General features: G+C 54.3%; 6 protein-coding genes across 6 annotated transcripts in view; 4 read left to right on the top strand and 2 right to left on the bottom strand.

Annotated features, from left to right (window-relative positions):
* Window positions 1–8: 8 nt before the first annotated feature.
* On the top strand, window positions 9–1,028 carry K452DRAFT_314550 (uncharacterized protein; the record flags this gene model as incomplete). Its single annotated transcript, XM_033543765.1, has 3 exons — window positions 9–88; window positions 157–471; window positions 582–1,028. The coding sequence occupies exons 1-3, from the start codon at window positions 47–49 to the stop codon at window positions 1,026–1,028; spliced, it is 804 nt and encodes a 267-aa protein (XP_033403081.1). The 5' UTR covers window positions 9–46.
* Window positions 981–2,745, bottom strand: K452DRAFT_6443 (uncharacterized protein). The gene is made up of 4 exons (XM_033546963.1): window positions 2,608–2,745; window positions 2,183–2,272; window positions 1,272–2,132; window positions 981–1,208 (listed from the first exon to the last, which is right to left on the bottom strand). The coding sequence occupies exons 1-4, from the start codon at window positions 2,647–2,649 to the stop codon at window positions 1,203–1,205; spliced, it is 999 nt and encodes a 332-aa protein (XP_033403080.1). The 5' UTR covers window positions 2,650–2,745; the 3' UTR covers window positions 981–1,202.
* A 185-nt stretch (window positions 2,746–2,930) lies between these two features.
* On the top strand, window positions 2,931–4,017 carry K452DRAFT_354783 (uncharacterized protein). Its single transcript, XM_033545909.1, has 3 exons — window positions 2,931–3,120; window positions 3,190–3,314; window positions 3,371–4,017. Exons 1-3 carry the CDS (start codon window positions 2,986–2,988, stop codon window positions 3,963–3,965), a joined length of 855 nt encoding a protein of 284 aa, XP_033403079.1. The 5' UTR covers window positions 2,931–2,985; the 3' UTR covers window positions 3,966–4,017.
* An 8,781-nt stretch (window positions 4,018–12,798) lies between these two features.
* Window positions 12,799–14,271, top strand: K452DRAFT_218107 (uncharacterized protein; the record flags this gene model as incomplete). Its single annotated transcript, XM_033536337.1, has 2 exons — window positions 12,799–13,135; window positions 13,199–14,271. 2 exons carry the CDS (start codon window positions 12,799–12,801, stop codon window positions 14,269–14,271), a joined length of 1,410 nt encoding a protein of 469 aa, XP_033403078.1.
* Window positions 14,272–14,532: 261 nt separating this feature from the next.
* Window positions 14,533–15,702, bottom strand: K452DRAFT_293806 (uncharacterized protein; the record flags this gene model as incomplete). Its single annotated transcript, XM_033541621.1, has 2 exons — window positions 14,533–15,575; window positions 15,645–15,702. The coding sequence occupies 2 exons, from the start codon at window positions 15,700–15,702 to the stop codon at window positions 14,533–14,535; spliced, it is 1,101 nt and encodes a 366-aa protein (XP_033403077.1).
* Window positions 15,703–16,205: 503 nt separating this feature from the next.
* Window positions 16,206–16,381, top strand: part of K452DRAFT_6401 (uncharacterized protein) — a 2,253-nt gene continuing 2,077 nt past the window's right edge. Inside the window, exon 1 of the mRNA XM_033546953.1 lies at window positions 16,206–16,327. Within this exon, the coding sequence (XP_033403076.1) occupies window positions 16,309–16,327 (19 nt within the window). The 5' untranslated portion in view covers window positions 16,206–16,308. The remainder of the gene's footprint in view (window positions 16,328–16,381) is intronic.

The following is a 16,381-nucleotide window of genomic DNA, read 5'->3' as shown; positions in this document are numbered from 1 at the left end:
AAAAAAGGCAGCAGCAACGGCAGCCCATCATCAAATCCACGCAATCATGGTACGCTGCTCGTACCCCACAGCCCGCTCCTCCAACCCTGTCTCTCTCTCAAGCCTCTCAAGCCAAGCCAAACCAAGCCAAGCCACAACGCCAGCTAACACACACAGAACTCGCTCTTCAACTCCGCCCGCCGGCAATCCACAGCACTACGCAAAGAGCTCGACGGCTTGGCTCAAAGCAGCAGCAGCAGCAGTAGTAACAGCAGCAATGGCTCTCCCCTCCCACCCGCCCTTCTAGGCCAAACCAACGCGTCGCTGGCCTCGTTCGGCCGCACCATCGAGGACTACGCCCGCCTCGCTAGACACGAGCCTGGCGCCGCCGAGCAGGAAACTGCGTACGAGCGCATCGACGCCTTCACTCGCGAGCTTGCCGAGTACCGCGAGCGGTTCGCGAGGCTCAAGCAGGAGAGGGACGACGAGCGGGTATGCCTTTCCCCACCCCTCCCTGCCCCCAGCGCTGCAGCGAGCACTTGTGGCGAGCATTCGCTCGCGCAGGCACCTTCTATGCCTCAACCAAGCTAACGCCTGCATAGCAAGCAGTGCCAACGCATGCATGGCTCTTCGGCCGTCGGCACCATCACACTGACACGCCGGAAAATCCCTACGCCGCCACCAGCGCGGCGCAGTACTCACCCTGGTGGCCGTACTGCAGCGCAAACTCTTCAGCGCTCGATGCCGGGTCGGGCGACTACACGCGTGAGGAGCGGACATTCCGCCACCAGTCGTTCACGGCGAGCATAAACGTACAGCTGGACGAATTCCTGGGGCGCGGGAGCGCGGTGCTTCGCGACTTGGAGGACCAGCGCGAGATGCTCAATGGGACGCGGCGGAAGCTGTATAGCGTGGCGAATATGTTGGAAGTGTCGAACGATACGATTCGCATGGTGAAGAGGTGCGCGAAGCAGGACAAGTGGATGTTTTGGGGCGGTGTGACTGCGTTTTCTGTCTTTTGCTATTTGGTGCTGAAATGGTTGAGGTGAAGAGCAGAGAGGTAGCGTGTATTTTGCTTCTTCGCAGTTGCGGATCTACCTTTAGCGGGGCGTCAGGGTTGGTTTTGGCTTGAGGTGCGTAAGGTGCAGAGGCAAAGTGGATTGGCAGGAAGGGTGTTTTGCCCCTTCGCAGTTTTAAATCTGCTCTTAGCGCGGCGAACGCGGTTATATCTAAATGTAATAATTAGCATAGGGGCAGGCAAGAGTCGAATATAGAAAGAGCGAGAAACTTACAAGCTTGAGCGAATTGCGTTGCATAAGGCCAGTAAAGTTGAGCATAGCCCTACTCTTCTTGGGCATCCGCTGCAAGCGGCGGAACGCCTCGCGGACATGGCCAGGACCTACGGGCTCGCGAGCCTCCTCCGGTGGGTCGAAGAGGCCGGACTCACGCTTGCGCTTGCGGTTGCCGCCCGGGCCGCCCTGGCTATCCCCGCCGCCGCTGCCACCACCGCCGATCGACTTGCGGTAGGCATCCTCGACTTGCTTGACTTTGAGGGCTTCTTCGGTCAGCGTCTGCACGATCTCGAAGGTCAGGAAGCCGAGAATATCGATTATGTCGTCATTGGGCTTGCTGTCCGTGATGGTGCCGAAGCCGGCGAACTCGCGGAACCGCTTGCCTTTGCGGAAAGTGAAGGACGCTTGTCGGCAGTCGGACCAGTGCACGTACTCCTCCCGCGTCATGTTCTTGGTGCGCTCGTCGGCGTTGCGGAGACGCTGGATGGTCGCGTAGTTCATCTCTTCTTCTTCCTCATCTTCTTCATCGTCACGCGCGGGTACCGATTCGTTGAAGTAGGATTGCACGTCCCAGACTAGGTCGACAGCCTTTTTGGAGCCGGCTGGCTTGGCCGCCGCCGTCTTAGTGGCGGGATTGGGGGCTGTGGTCGCGATGTCGACGCCAATGTCTTCGGCTCCAATATCTTCAGCCCCAGCGTTCTTTTCCTCAGAGTCCTTTGCCGTCTTCCGGACATCTTTCCATTGCAAGAAGGTACGGAGACGGCTAATCTTTGCACGGTCGTGACGGATGAGCATCATAAGATCGTCAGTGGAAATACTGCGGCTACCGCGCCGGTTGGCGAGATTAGTGCATTCACGTAGCTGTTTGTTATAAGCTTGGTGAAAAATGACAAGCGAGGGTGAGTACATACCATTTCCTGTACTTGTTGTTGGACAATGAGTTCGATAAGAGAGGTTGTCTCAGCAGATGGTTCAGCCGTCTCACCAGAGACGAACATCATCTTTTGAATCAAGTCAGTAATGGATACATAGCGGTAGCCTTTGCCAGAAGCAGGATATTCCGGAAACGGCAGCATGACTTTGGTCATGTTGGGAACCGGTTGGAGAGACGAGAAGGAAGTTTATGCAGATAGTAAGAGAAATGAATGGGATGTCGTCTATAAAGAAAAGGAACGACGTAGCTTGTGAATACGAGTAAAATGATTACAGGTATACACTGGCTTTTTGTTGAAGGATAATTTGGTCACGGTGAAAGCGGAAAATAAACAGAGAAGGAACGATTTTCACACAAGAGGAGCAAGTGCTAAGATGCGACTCGGAATCTGGAACAACTGACCTGCTGGATTTCCGTACGATACTTGACCGACTTGTCCGTCATGTTGAAGGACGAGGGGACGCCTGTGGTATACGGAACAGGCAGTACTACAAGACAAGAATACGGGCGCTCCAGGCAAAGGAAGCGAGAGAGAGGGCGATGCAAGCTGGGCAGGTCAGTGAGCGTGAGGGATGGAGTTGAGGCACGGGAGGCACAACCGGGGAGCCAGGGCAGACGCAGCTAACCGCTTGCAGCAGTCGCCGGCGGCCTGACCGCCTTCAGCCCTACAGCACGATGCGCGCCCGCAGTGGGGATGCACGAACAAAATCGTCGGCACGCGCCCTCTCTCTCTACCTCTCTCTTCCGCACCAGCATTCGCGCATCCCTCTTCTTTCCACCATGCTCTACCTCGTTGGACTCGGCTTGGCCGACGAAAAGGACATCACCGTCAAGGGTCTTGAGATTGTCAAGAAGGCCGAGCGCGTCTACCTCGAGGCCTACACGGCCATCCTGCTGGTCGAGAAAGAGCAACTGGTGCGTTAGCTTCCCGTCCCCGCGCGCTGGTCGACACGGCGCCTGATGCGTGCTTTGCCGCGACAGTAGGAAGCCTACTATGGCCGGTCCGTCGAGATCGCCGACCGCGAAATGGTCGAGTCGTCCAGCGACACGATCCTGGCCGACGCCGACAAGGTCGACGTCGCCTTCCTCGTCGTCGGAGACCCGTTCGGGTACGTCATATGCCAGGGGGGCGGTGCGGCCTGCCGACTGACAATGCCATGCACAGTGCCACGACGCATACGGACCTGATCCTCCGCGCCCGTGAGCTGGGCATCCCTACCCAGGCCGTGCCCAATGCCAGTATCATGACCGGAATCGGCTGCACCGGCCTGCAGCTCTACAACTTCGGCCAGACCATCAGCATGGTCTTCTTCACCGACAACTGGCGCCCCTCGTCGTGGTACGAGAAGATTGTCGAGAACGCGAACATCGGCCTGCACACCCTCGTCCTGCTCGACATCAAGGTCAAGGAACCGAACCTCGAGATGCTGGCTCGGGGCAAGATCCGGTACGAGCCGCCGCGCTACATGACGGTCGCGCAGTGCGCGCAGCAGATGATTGAGATTGAGGAAGAGAAGGGCCTGGGTGTTTGCGCAAAGGATGCCCTCGCTGTGGGTGTCGCGCGCGTGGGTGCGCAGGACCAAAACATTGTTGCTGGCACGCTGGAGCAGTTGGCCGAGGCGGACCTGGGCCGTCCGCTCCACAGCCTGGTCCTGATTGGCAAGAACACGCACGATCTGGAGAGGGACTACCTCCGCGCGTTTGCCGTGGACCAGAAGGTGTTTGACGAGGCATGGGCAAAAAACCACGGTTCGCAATGATGACATGCTATTTAGAGCTCTGCGTAGAAAGTAAATAAATACATGTACCTGCATGTTTCTTGTTCATCAGTGACTTTCACTGTTTAAGTGTACAACAAAGAATCAGATGAACTGGGGAGAGGTCTAACTTAATGTCTAACATCCACAAACAGCATAATGATACAAGCAATGCTATCTATATACTATTGACATTAAGTGACTGCTTCAACAGCAAGCCTTCGGAGTCAATATCGCAAAGTCGCAGGCAGCCTACACCTTCAAGCTTATCCCTCAACAAAACTGTTCCAACTGGAAACGAAACGCGGCGTCTCTAGTGTTTGTTCTCTAGCGTTTGTAAACAGGCAATGGACAAAATAAATTAACAACCAGTACTTTCAAAAAATCAAAACTGCTCCTACCCGCAAGTAGTGTAACACGCAGGTGAGCCATAAAAAGCCAAGCTGTCTCTGGCTTTCCCCGGTTGAGTCCGTCTCAGGGCAAACCTGCTCCCGGCAGTCAACATCACAGTGAACAATGGAAGTGCTGATGTCACTGCAGTGTTCAGAGGCACAGAGGATTACACTGTGAAGAGAACAAGCCTTACGATTAACGCTCATTTGCTGATGAACATCCTTGACTATTAAAACTCACGCTTATTCACAGTAACTATTGGTGTTTATCAACCAATTGTGATGATGTCTATCATCAGCGTTATGGGTAGAAATGGACCAATCATAGCAATCCAATCGGCAGTGTCTGATGCTACTCCGAGTTAGGGTCGGAGTGCACAGTGAACGTCTGAATCCGAATGTAGTCGCTGTCAGCGTCACTGAGCTGTACCTTGGACAGCTGTGGGCTTTGCTGTGAACCAACACTCCAAGTGCGTGCTTGACCATGCTATCTTGCTAGATCGGCAATGTTGCCTGCGAGGTTGAATCTGTCGTTTGCGTCTGGCTCTTTGTAAATTCATTTCCTGTTAGCAGACGCCATAGAGGAAGTCATGCGCTGTTGTCTTTCACGAGTAAGCAACGACCATAGGTTAGTGGCGGATGTGGCTTTCCTTGACCTACTGTCGCAATGTGCAGTCTTTGTGAGTGGGCTCCTCAAATGAGGCTGTCCTTATGCACGCGATTATCTGCATGTAACTCACCGCCAAACAAGCGGCATGTCGGATTTAATACGATGGTGTGCATGCCACACTTATGCAAGCCCCAGAGACAGCATTTGTTGCCCTGCTCTACGCGTAGTTTATTCATACGTTTGTCCTTCGTATTCGCGGCATCGATATCGTATTGCAGATACTGCTTGTGATGTGGATGGCGGGACAGACGGTAAAGATAACTGCAGGGTAGGTTGCGGTCGCACTAACGTTCGTGGAGATTTCCGACTCGTCTATACTGCCTGGATGCTTTCGAATGGCGTTGAGAGATTCCTCTACTGCATTTGTCTTCTACCCAGGTGCTGGGTTGCTCCTTCGTTGGTCCGGGGCAGCCGGCATCCCAGGTTGCGGGACAAGGGCTGGGAATTGATCGCCGCGCGAGGTAGTACAACCACAAAAAACAGGCCACGAAGCCCCGGGTCTATGCACAATATCGATATCCTTGCTACTGTTACTCTGACGAAATATTAGAGCTAACAGTCGAATTGAGTTCTGTTACAGCCACCGTTCTAGAGTTTTGATGAATACGTTTGGACTTGAGTACGTTGGAAGTGTGTGACTGTACTGAAGTGTTTTGTTTTGCGAATCTTTTATTGCGGGACGAGTCCAGAACGAAAGTCCGTGAGGTTGAAACTGAACACCAGCTGCTTTGGCTCTTACCTTCTATTTGGTTGAATAAAAAACGGTAGTGGAGAGATCCCGAGCAACGTTCTCAGGAACTGTTTGATGCAAACAGTTTGCAAGTTAATATAGCAACATAATTTTGCTGGTGTATGGTCCTCTAATGCTGTTTGATTGCAAAAGGGTAGGTTTTCTGGAGACGAGCATGAATCTGACTGAAACAATACTGAGAGATGCACTGAGATCGAAAGACATAGAGTTCTTAGTGTTTCGAAGCAGTAGTAATTGTGTAGCGGAAATATCACAACTTGTTAGCTGTAGTATCCGTTATAAAGAGAAACGTTATGAACAGTCAAGGCTAAAAGAAAACCAGACTGTAATGATGCATCCGTAGCCTACCGTATTTACGAAGCCACCTAAACAACTCGAATTTAGCATATACCTTTCATAGGTGGCATTTTTCTCCAGGCCAAAGAGAAGACGCAGCGAGTATCTATGGCGGACGAAAAGCAGCGTTGTGCAATGGCGGAAATAAACTCAAACACTGGCACCGCCGAGACAGAAGGGCTGCAGAGAACCGAGACTCGTGGAGGAGCCTGAGAAGGTTGACACTAGGTTATCCATGTCGAGCCGGGAGTGTGGCGGCGCCGACGACGCCCGCAGCATGTAGGTTTCACTCCGCTTGGCTGCAGAGTGCGGATATTTGCCTTGGGCGCGTCGCCGATGGATGTGATTGGCAGGACGACACCGAGATAGTACCAGCAGAGAGAAGGCGGGAAGTGGTGAAAGAGGATGAGTCTGCCTTACGGGTGGCTTTGCGCCCACTAGGAACGCACGTATCGCAGAGAGGCCGGCTCCACATGTGATCGTCAGAGCTCCGTATCGAGGGGAGAGAGAGCGGGAGCATCGATGATGAGGACACGAGATAGGTGGTCGACGAGCGGACGCAGGCAGCAGCCGCAGTGGGTGCGTGACACGGCGAAGCATTCGCGCAAAAAACGTGCCAGGACCCTGGTCGGTGACAGGGCGGGCGGTGGAGCTCTTAGCTCGGGCCGGGGGCTGATACCGTCCTACGAGAGCTCCCCCGTCGTCACCTGCTGCCGCTACCTTCGTCAACCAACTCCACGAGGACCGCCCTGGTCACGATGTGATGTCTACCCACGTCTGAACGCACCTGATAGTGCTGCTGCCGCCTGCACACTGACCTGCAAGCTAATCTGGTGCAACCCGCCGCCAGGCAGATACCAAGCAGCCAGAGCCTCGCCATTCGTCCTTTCGCCATGACTTCGCTCTACGACCTCAGGCAAAAGCCTGTCCCCTCTGTCACCAAGGGGAAGGCCTCCAGCAGGGTGTCCCTCGAGATGCCAGAGAGCCTACGGAACGGCCACGACCTGGATACCGACGTCACCGCGCCCAAGACCAACGATCCACGGTACCAGCATCGTTCTTTTTTTGACTTGATTACGAACGCAGGCTCCCTCATCGATTTAAATACCAGACACACACACGACGAGCTCAGCGACGGTGAAGACGAGCTCGAGACCAAGACCGCTGGCCCCTCGTCCGACGGTTCGCGCACGTCGGGGGAGAACGCCAGGCACCGCCGCGGCCTTTCCGACAACAAGATCTTACGTTCCATACTAAAGCCGCGTCCCGCGTCTGTCAAGGAACGCCGCGATGCTCCCACCGACATGATGTCTTCGTCGCAAATATTACCCGGAAAGCCTGCCGACGAAGCGCAAACTGAGCCAGTGCACGCATCTACCCCGGACATAAGGCGCCTGTACAGAGATCACGCGGCGATGGAGGCATCTGCTTTGGGATCGGATTTGCGCAACGCCCAGAACACGTTCGGCGCTGATACTTCGTCGGTCCCGAACAAGACAGGTGCGCTTGCTCAAAGGATTAAGGAAGTCTTCCAGCTGGAAGAAGAGGAGGAGGTTCTTGCTGGTATGTTTGTACCAGTTTTACTTTGACACCGGCTAACAGTTTCAGACTGGCCATGCTGGCTTCTCCAAAGCGTAATGCTACAAGGGACTTTGTACGTCACCGAAAAGCATATTTGCTTCTATGCTTATCTACCGAAGAAGAGTGTATGTTCTTGTAGCCATGTTTCCTAGTAGCACCTAACTAACACAAATTAGCACGAAGCTGTCAAGTCTAGTCACCTGTTCAAGCACGGTACTTCGAAATGGAACCGTCGCTGGTTCGTTCTCAAGGGGGACGTGCTAGCATACTACAATGATCGGAACGACGTCTACTTCCCCCGTGGAAGGATTAACCTCCTTTACGGTATATCTGCAGAACTGACAGAGCCCAAAGACAACTCCAAGGAAGCGCTTGAATTCACTGTCAAAACCAAGGACAACACCTACCATCTTCGTGCCGACAGTGCGACCGCTGCAAAAGAATGGGTCAAACAACTCCAGAAAGCGATCTTCAAGGCCCATAATGACGGCAACAGTGTGAAGATCTCGCTGGCGGTTGATAACGTCTTAGACATTGAAGACAGCCCCATTCTTGGCCACACGGAAACAATCAAGTTCCGTGTGATGGACAACGACGATTCATACGCCGTAGATGACTACTTCTTCTCATTTTTCGGATATGGTCTGGAAGCCATGAGTGTCTTGCAAGGAATGGTCGAGGAGAGTAAACATCGGAGAGCATCCGAAGCACAAAAACTCGACGATCTCGTGGGCGTCAAGCAGCCGTTTCTTCCTACAGATGTCAATGGCGGTTCGTCACGATCAAGTTTTGATAAATATCAACAGAACTCCGGTTTCGACGGAACTTCCCACCCGCCAATCTTCGAACGAGGAAGACTCAGGCCCGGAGGGATTCAGGATAGCGACGAAGGCGAAGATGTAAGGTTGCATTCACCGCGCCGGCCTCGCGATTCCTATGGGTCGGCGGCATTCTCGTTGGAGCACGATACGGAGTCTTCCGCAGCTGTACAATCCATCAACGACACCGAGGCATCTGCCAGTCAAATACTCAATAAGAGTGATGTTTTCTACCGTCCTTCGACTGGACCGGCCAACTTCAATAGCTCGAGCTCATCTGTTGACCGCCCCGGTAGAGATTCACAGGATACGGCTAGATCTGCGGATATGGCCAACCCTAATATTTCGCATGAATCTAAAAGCGGACAGACATCCAGGGCCAGAGGCTTCAGAACTCCGATGCAAGAGTCGAAAGGCCTCGGAGATGACAGCGAGTTGCAGCACGACAAAATGCAGGCTTCTTCATCCAGTTTTGGACTGAAGGGACTTGTCAACGCTGGGACTTATCCAATCCAGAAAGCTTCTGGCCTCGCTGGTTTCTTGCAGAACAGATCAAAACAGATGAACAGCTTGATAACGTCGAAATCAATGAGCTACTATGAGAAAGTTTCGGGCATGTGGGCGGGAGGAAAGAAGCATTACACGGCAGACCCGGGTTTACCGCCTGACAGTCAACAGCATGATACAGTCGATGACGAACAGGCAGCAATCGACGACGGGAATTTCCGGGAGCATTTTTCTCTCCCAACATCGGAGAAGCTTCAGGCCTGTTTCTTCGGAAGCATATACAAGGTTCTTCCCTTGTATGGTAAAATTTATCTTAGCAACAGGTTTTTCTGCTTCCGGAGCTTGCTTATAGGCACCCGTACAAAGGTACGCTCCACCTTTCGATACATTTGAAGAGTTGCAGCCACTAACCTTTGATTCGACAGCTCGTTCTTCCGCTCATTGACATCGAGAACGTAGAAAAGGAAAAAGGGTTTCGTCTTGGCTACGCTGGCCTCGTCATAGCGATCCGCGGACACGAAGAGTTGTTTTTTGAGTTTTCTGACATCGATGTCCGCGATGATTGCACAGTCACCATCCACCAAAGTCTTGACAACGTCCGATACTTACAGCCTGATCCCCTCAGTCAAGAAAGTATCCTTGGAGCCGAAGCTGCGAAGGCAGAGCATGAGTTGTTGCAGCAAGCGCACCCTAGCGATGCCGCCAAATACGAGCTCAAGCCATCCAAGAACATTGAAGAGCTCGGTATGCCATACATAATTGCCCTGCCTCTCAGTAAAACTGCTGACCATGAAGGGCCCTCGGTCAATTTCGACGATCCAAATGCTTCCATTCTCGAATTCGCGCCTGCAAAGCCACTCCATATTACTTGCATGGCAGTCGGTTCTCGCGGTGACGTACAGCCATACATTGCGCTTTGCGTACGTTTGATGCAAGACGGTCACAAGACGAGGATTGTGACACATGAGGAGTTTGGAGATTGGGTGATAAAGAATGGCATCGAGTTTGCGGCGATTGGTGGAAACCCGGCGGACCTCATGAACCTTTGTGTGGAACACGGAATGTTCACACCGTCGTTTATGGCTGAATCACTTAGGTCGTTCATGCCTTGGCTCACGGAACTTCTCCGAGGAGCATGGAGCGCTTGCCAGGGAACGGATGTCCTTATCGAGAGTCCCAGCACCATGGCCGGTATACACATCGCCGAGGCACTCCAGATCCCCTACTTCCGCGCTTTCACAATGCCGTGGACCCGGACGCGCGCATACCCGCATTCGTTTGCCGTGCCGAAGCAGAAAATGGGCGGTACTTACAACTTCCTGTCATATGTTCTTTTCGAAGAAGCATGGTGGATGGCAATAAGCATACCGATCAACCGATGGAGAAAGCAGGCGCTGGGTCTGCGTGGCACTAAACTGAAGAAAATGCAGATCAACAAAATCCCGTTCATGTATAACTTCAGTCCGTCGGTCGTCCCACCTCCTCTTGACTACAGCGATTGGACCCATGTCACCGGATACTGGTTCTTGGACGAGGGCGACAATTATAAACCTCCGGAAGACCTTGCCAACTTCATCGCCAGAGCCCGCGAAGATGGCAAGAAGCTAGTCTACATAGGCTTCGGGTCCATTCCGATTCAGGAAGATCCCAAACTCGTGTTACAAACGATCGTTGAGGCCGTAGAGAAGGCTGATGTTCGCTGTATCTTCTCAAAAGGATGGCTTGAGCGGGGTATGAGGGACAAGATCAAGAGGGGTGAAGTTGTTCAAGACGTGCCTTTACCTCCGGAGATTTACCAGATTCAACACTGCCCACATGACTGGCTCTTCAAACAGGTTGATGCTGTTGCCCATCATGGAGGCTCTGGTACTACTGGTGCTAGTCTCCGTGCTGGTGTGCCAACCATCATCAAGCCTTTCTTCGGTGACCAGTTCTTCTTCGCCCAACGGGTTAAGGACCTCGGTGTAGGGGTCCATTTGGCCAAGCTAAACACGACTTCTCTGGGACGAGCGCTGTGGCAAGCATCGTGTGACGAACGTATGCAGGCAAAAGCCAAGGAGCTTGGAGAAAAGATTCGCTCTGTAAGTTCAAATGCCTTCTTCTACGGTGAATGACCAAACATGCCTAACAATAACACAGGAAAATGGAGTTGAAAACGCCGTAAAAGCCCTCTATCGCGACATGGACTACGCTAGGTCGCTGATTAAGGTCCGCGGCGCCAATGCACAAGGCGACATGACCGACGAAGACGACGAGCCTGATGAAGAGTGGACTTTCATCGAGGGCGAAGATAACCCTGAGCTTACGCGCCGCTTGGCCGAGATGGGTGCTTCGGCGGCCAATTCTCGCGCGCAGTGGCGGGAGCTCCAGAAATTACAACAGCAGGACCTTCGTCGTGAGGAGGAGAGGATGCTGAACAGTGCACTGCTACAGTCTGAAAGTGCCACTCGCAGCCCTTCGACCAGTTCTTGAGGCTATTTGTCGGGACTGTCAGCTTCCTCGTCATTGACTAATGCAGACATGGTGACTTCGAGTTCAGTGTGCTTTCATAGCATTCCCAACCAGCTTCCATGGAGTAGAAACGCAGCATTCCTCTGCTTTGCTAAGCGATGTGACTAGCTCTGGTCGATGACAAGCCGTTGCCAGTGCCGGGTAAATTCGCTTCTTCTCTCCACAACTACGTTTTCTTGCGTTTATGGATATGAAACGCAACCGTATCCTCTTCTCTTGTTTCTGATTGCGGATAACAGATCCGCTCGTTCTTCGTGGCCTTTTAGCGTGGCGCTAGCGGCGTTCGTTATGCACACTCTACCTAGGCAAGGGCTGCAAAGGAGTTGATGTGCCAGCATGCACCGTTGAGAGATTTTTCCTTTTTTTTTTTTTTTTTTTTTTTTTTTTCGAGCTTCTATCTACTTCTTCAGTCTGCTTGTGCGTCCCCTCTGATGATTTTCGGCTTCTGGTTTCTAGTTTCCGTGTGTGCGCGTGTCCTGGCTCCATGTTTTTCTTTCGCTTCAATCAGGCATAGAGAATGGAATGAATACATGGGCGTGAGGCGCATGCGCGGCTGCTTTCATGCGACGGGATTTGCCTACAGACAGTGATGGGATAATAGGTTTATCGACACTTGAGGGCGAGAATGGATATGCGGTTATGGTTTGGATTGGCGCGGGACTTTTTTTTCCTTCTTTTTCTTTCTTTGAGATTTCTTAGGGAAAGCCGCTGGGTGTAGTCAGACCTTTTCCGCTACCTACCGAGTAGATAATGCAAGGACTACTACAGTGGATCCTCATTTAAACATTGACTGTTTATAATGTTTTTCTCTCTATTTATATTGGTAAATGTATGCAAACAGCCTTGCGAACTATAGCTAGATATAGTTGAAGGTTGCTGACTAGCTCAAACTATATAGCCAATCTTGATTGTATACCAAAGAAGAAAAAAGAAAAATAAAAAAAAAGATATTGGTGGCTATCACGCAGTGCGGGAATGATGGACGACCCCCGCGATGACGTTGGGAGCACAAAAGTCGGGCCGACGTCGCTCCCAAACCACGACCCGCGGGCGGAAACTTTGCGCTGAGTCAAGAGAAATAATTCTAGATGCGCATATGCCCAGCTTCCCCAATGTCTACCGCGCCACGCTCTCCCACCGCCTCGCACGCAATATCCGCAGTCTGGCAAGCATGGCCCGCGCCAGTCCCGCGGCCACGGTGCCCCAAAAACGCGGCTTGACGGCCGACGACGACATGACCACCACTACCACCACAACGACCACAACGACCATGCCCGAGACCAAGATCCTGCCCATTGACGCGACGAAGCTAGGCAAAATCACCGTGTCCCGGCCAGAGGGCGCAGACGCGCTGCTTGAAGAGTGGGACATCGAGTGGGCGGCCTCCGGGCCCGACGTCGCGCACCTGCGGCAAGCGGCGCAAGAGCTGCGGGAAGGGAAACTGCCCGTCGCCTTCCCGACCGAGACGGTGTACGGGCTGGGCGCGGACGCGACGTCGTCGGCCGCCGTGCGCGGCATCTACGCCGCCAAGCAGCGCCCGGCTGATAACCCGCTCATTGTGCATTTTGCGTCGCTGGGGCAGCTGCGTGAGCTGCTGCGTAATGGTGGTGATGGCTCTTCTTCCTTACAGGGCGGAGACCATGCCGACGGCAAGGGCAATGCTACAGTAGTGGACGACGCTCCAGACCCCATCCCCAAGATCTACCACCCACTGATCCGGCGGTTCTGGCCGGGGCCCCTCACGCTCATCATGCCGCTGCCCTCGCCCTCGCCCCTCGCGCCCGAAGTCACAGCCAACCTAACAACATTCGGGGCGCGGATGCCGCGCTCCGCCATCGCGCTGCTGCTGATCGCGCTCGCCGAACGGCCCATCGCCGCGCCCTCTGCCAACGCGAGCACCAAGCCCTCGCCCACGGCCGCCGAGCACGTCTACTTCGACCTGCAGGGGCGCATCGCGACGGTGCTGGATGGCGGGCCGTGCGACGTCGGCGTTGAGAGCACGGTCGTGGACGGGCTGGGCCAGACGCCTGTCGTGCTGCGGCCGGGGGGCGTGAGTATGGATGAGTTGCGGGCTTGTGAGGGGTGGGAGGACGTGAGGGTCGCGTATAAGGATAAGGCGGAGATGGTGAAGGGGGAAGGCGATGGTGAGGGTGAGGGCGACGCGCCCCGTGCCCCTGGCATGAAGTACAGGCATTACTCGCCGCGGGCGACGGTGGTGTTGTTTGAGGCCGGGGCCGGCATGCCTGGGAAGGCGGATCTGGAGGGCAGGAAGAGCGTCGGGCTTATTAGGACCAAGAGCTGGCCTGAAGGCTGCGGCGTTGTGCCGAAGCGGGCAGAGAACAGGGACACAGCAGCAGCAAAGGAAGAAGACGAAGCACCACAACCAGCGCACCCAAAGACACCTACACCAACACCAGCAACAGCACCCCCCAGCTTCTCCAACCTCACAGAAGCAATAACGCTGCGCCCCGTGCCGCAGCCGCGCCTCCTCAGCAACAGCGCAAACGAAACCGAAACCGACGCCGCAGGCCCAGCGGAGGTCTGGGAAGTCAATCTCGGCACCGACACCAAAGCCATAGCGCGAGGCCTATTTTCGGCGCTGCGCGAGCTAGACCGCAAAGACGTCGAGGCGATTTTCGTGGAAGGCATCGATGAGCGCGAGGGCGATGTCGCGGCCGCGGTCATGAATCGGCTGCGCAAGGCGGCTGAGAAGGTGGAGCCTGTGACGAGGGGTGGGGGTTGAGTAGTTGATTTGTGTGATTGGTTTTTTGTTTTTTTGTGAGGTTGGGTGCTTGGGGGTGGGTCTGTTTGATTGATTGTTTGAGTGATTGATTGATTGATTGCTTGCCTGGCCATCGGCGACTGCATGGGCGCTGTGCTGTACTCTACCTACCTAGGTGTTCTGGGAAGCTACATGGCTGCTTGGCTAACTGTATTTATGTATCATCTAGCCAGGAAAAAGGAAAGAGTAGAAAACTCGTATCTGTGTACGGTCCATCCGTGTTCAGCCAAACATTTCCATGAGCGATCGCTGCTTCCCTTTCGTTTGCTTCTTCGACTCTGCTTCTTTAGGTTTCTTCGCGCTCGTCTGCTTCTGAGAAGCCTCGCCTTTCCTCTTGGTAGCAACCGCGCCTCCCTTCAGCATCTCCTTGCTCGAGTAAAGACTTGCGGGTAGGTTGTACGCGTTCCCCGACGACAGGTCCAGATACGTGTACGCATCCGTCTTGTACCAGATGCCGCGGGGGTCATCTTTCGCCACCAAGCCCAAATTGACCAGCGACAAGAGCACGCGCCTCACGTCGACATCGGACCAGTCCTTCGTGTACACGCAAATGAGGCGGTGCGTCTCGGCCTTGCCCGCCCACGTCGTGCCCGTCTTGGCAGTGTGGCCCAGCCGGTTCGCGAGCACGGCCTCGCAGACTTGCGCCCACACACTGAGCAAGTCCTCCTCGCGGGGAAAGAGCATCCACTTGCCGCAGACGACGTGTTTCGCGCGCGCCAGGTCCGCGATTCGCTGTTTTAGCTTCTCCCGCTCCGGGCCCAGCTTGCGCGTGATGGTGCCTTTGGCGGAGCTCGGGTTGGCGCTCTCTAGCTCTGCGCGCTTGCTTTGGTACGCTTCTAGCAGCCCGTACCCCCGTTCAATGAAGGTGTCCACATCCGCTGGCTGCTGGTTGTAGCTCGAGGCGTGCGGGTTGCCGACCCAGAACCAGTCGATGCCTGTGTCTTCGCAGATGGTCTTTAGTGGTGGACAGCGCTTGAGGAACTCGGAGACGGTCTCTGTTGGCTGGTACCATCTTGGGTCACCTTCATGTGTGAGGTTGAGTTTGACTGTGGCCTTTTCGGCGTTTCTGCTTGCTTCAGCGGATCCGCGCGCACTGTTGGACGTTATCATTCCCATGGCATTGGCATCGTCTGCCGCGAGGCGCTGTGCTTCGGCACGTGTTCTGTGTGCCATTGTCGCGGGATAGGTTTCATGGTGTTCCCAGTACGAGGCAGGGTCAAAGGCCTTGGTGCGAGCTTCCCAGGCCGCCTTGGTTGTCTCATCTCCTACGTGGCACTGTCAACTGCTGTGTGATAGGCAAACGAAAGATGATGTAAAGAAAATAAAATAGATACCGTAGAAACTGGACTCGTCTGAGATGCAGCCATCACCCGAAACCAGCTCCTCGGTCATGGTGGGCAGGCGGACTTGCTACATTCCTGGATTTGAGTTGGTAGAAGAAGCAGCAACGGAAGTGGCTACCTCACCCATGGACGATACATGGTCTGGGGTAGTTTAGCCGAGCTAATCCCGGGCTGCGCGACGCGATGCTGCGCGCGGAAGGCACGCCAGCACATGGGTTTTTATCTTTTCCAAGGTTTGCCGCACTCGGTAGGTAGGCAGGGGCCTATACTTTGTACCGGACTACCTTATAAACGCCACCAAGATCCATATGATTAAGAAATAGGTAGGAAGGGCGGGCGCCACGTCTGTCATTGTGTGGCGGGGGGGCCAGGGTTTGGCGGGTGCAGTGCAACAGAAGCGCGGCAGGGAATGGCGGTGGGAGCCCGAATGGGGCAGGCGGGATCATCATCAGCCTTGCACATCATTAGGTGTGGGTGTGATTTTCGCATTCGCTTTCCACCGCGTCGGAAAGCGAAAGCGAGGCGGAGAAGCGGGCCCGGCGCGGGACATAAATTGGAGAGAGTGGCTGTCGTGGTTGAGCGCGCGCGAACATCCCTTACAGCCTTAGCCCATGCCGAGCTCCGGGCCTAGCTGTGTATATGTATATACATAAAGATGGAGGCGACTGCGAGACGTAAGGCTCTCTCTTTCTAACACTCTCTCCAAAAAAAGCTTCATCACAAAAAAA

Source organism: Aplosporella prunicola (assembly GCF_010093885.1).
Source record: "Aplosporella prunicola CBS 121167 unplaced genomic scaffold K452scaffold_1, whole genome shotgun sequence".
Taxonomy (NCBI): Eukaryota; Fungi; Ascomycota; class Dothideomycetes; order Botryosphaeriales; family Aplosporellaceae; genus Aplosporella; species Aplosporella prunicola.
Note: the sequence above shows the minus strand (reverse complement) of the source record. Positions and strands in the feature narration are given on the sequence as shown.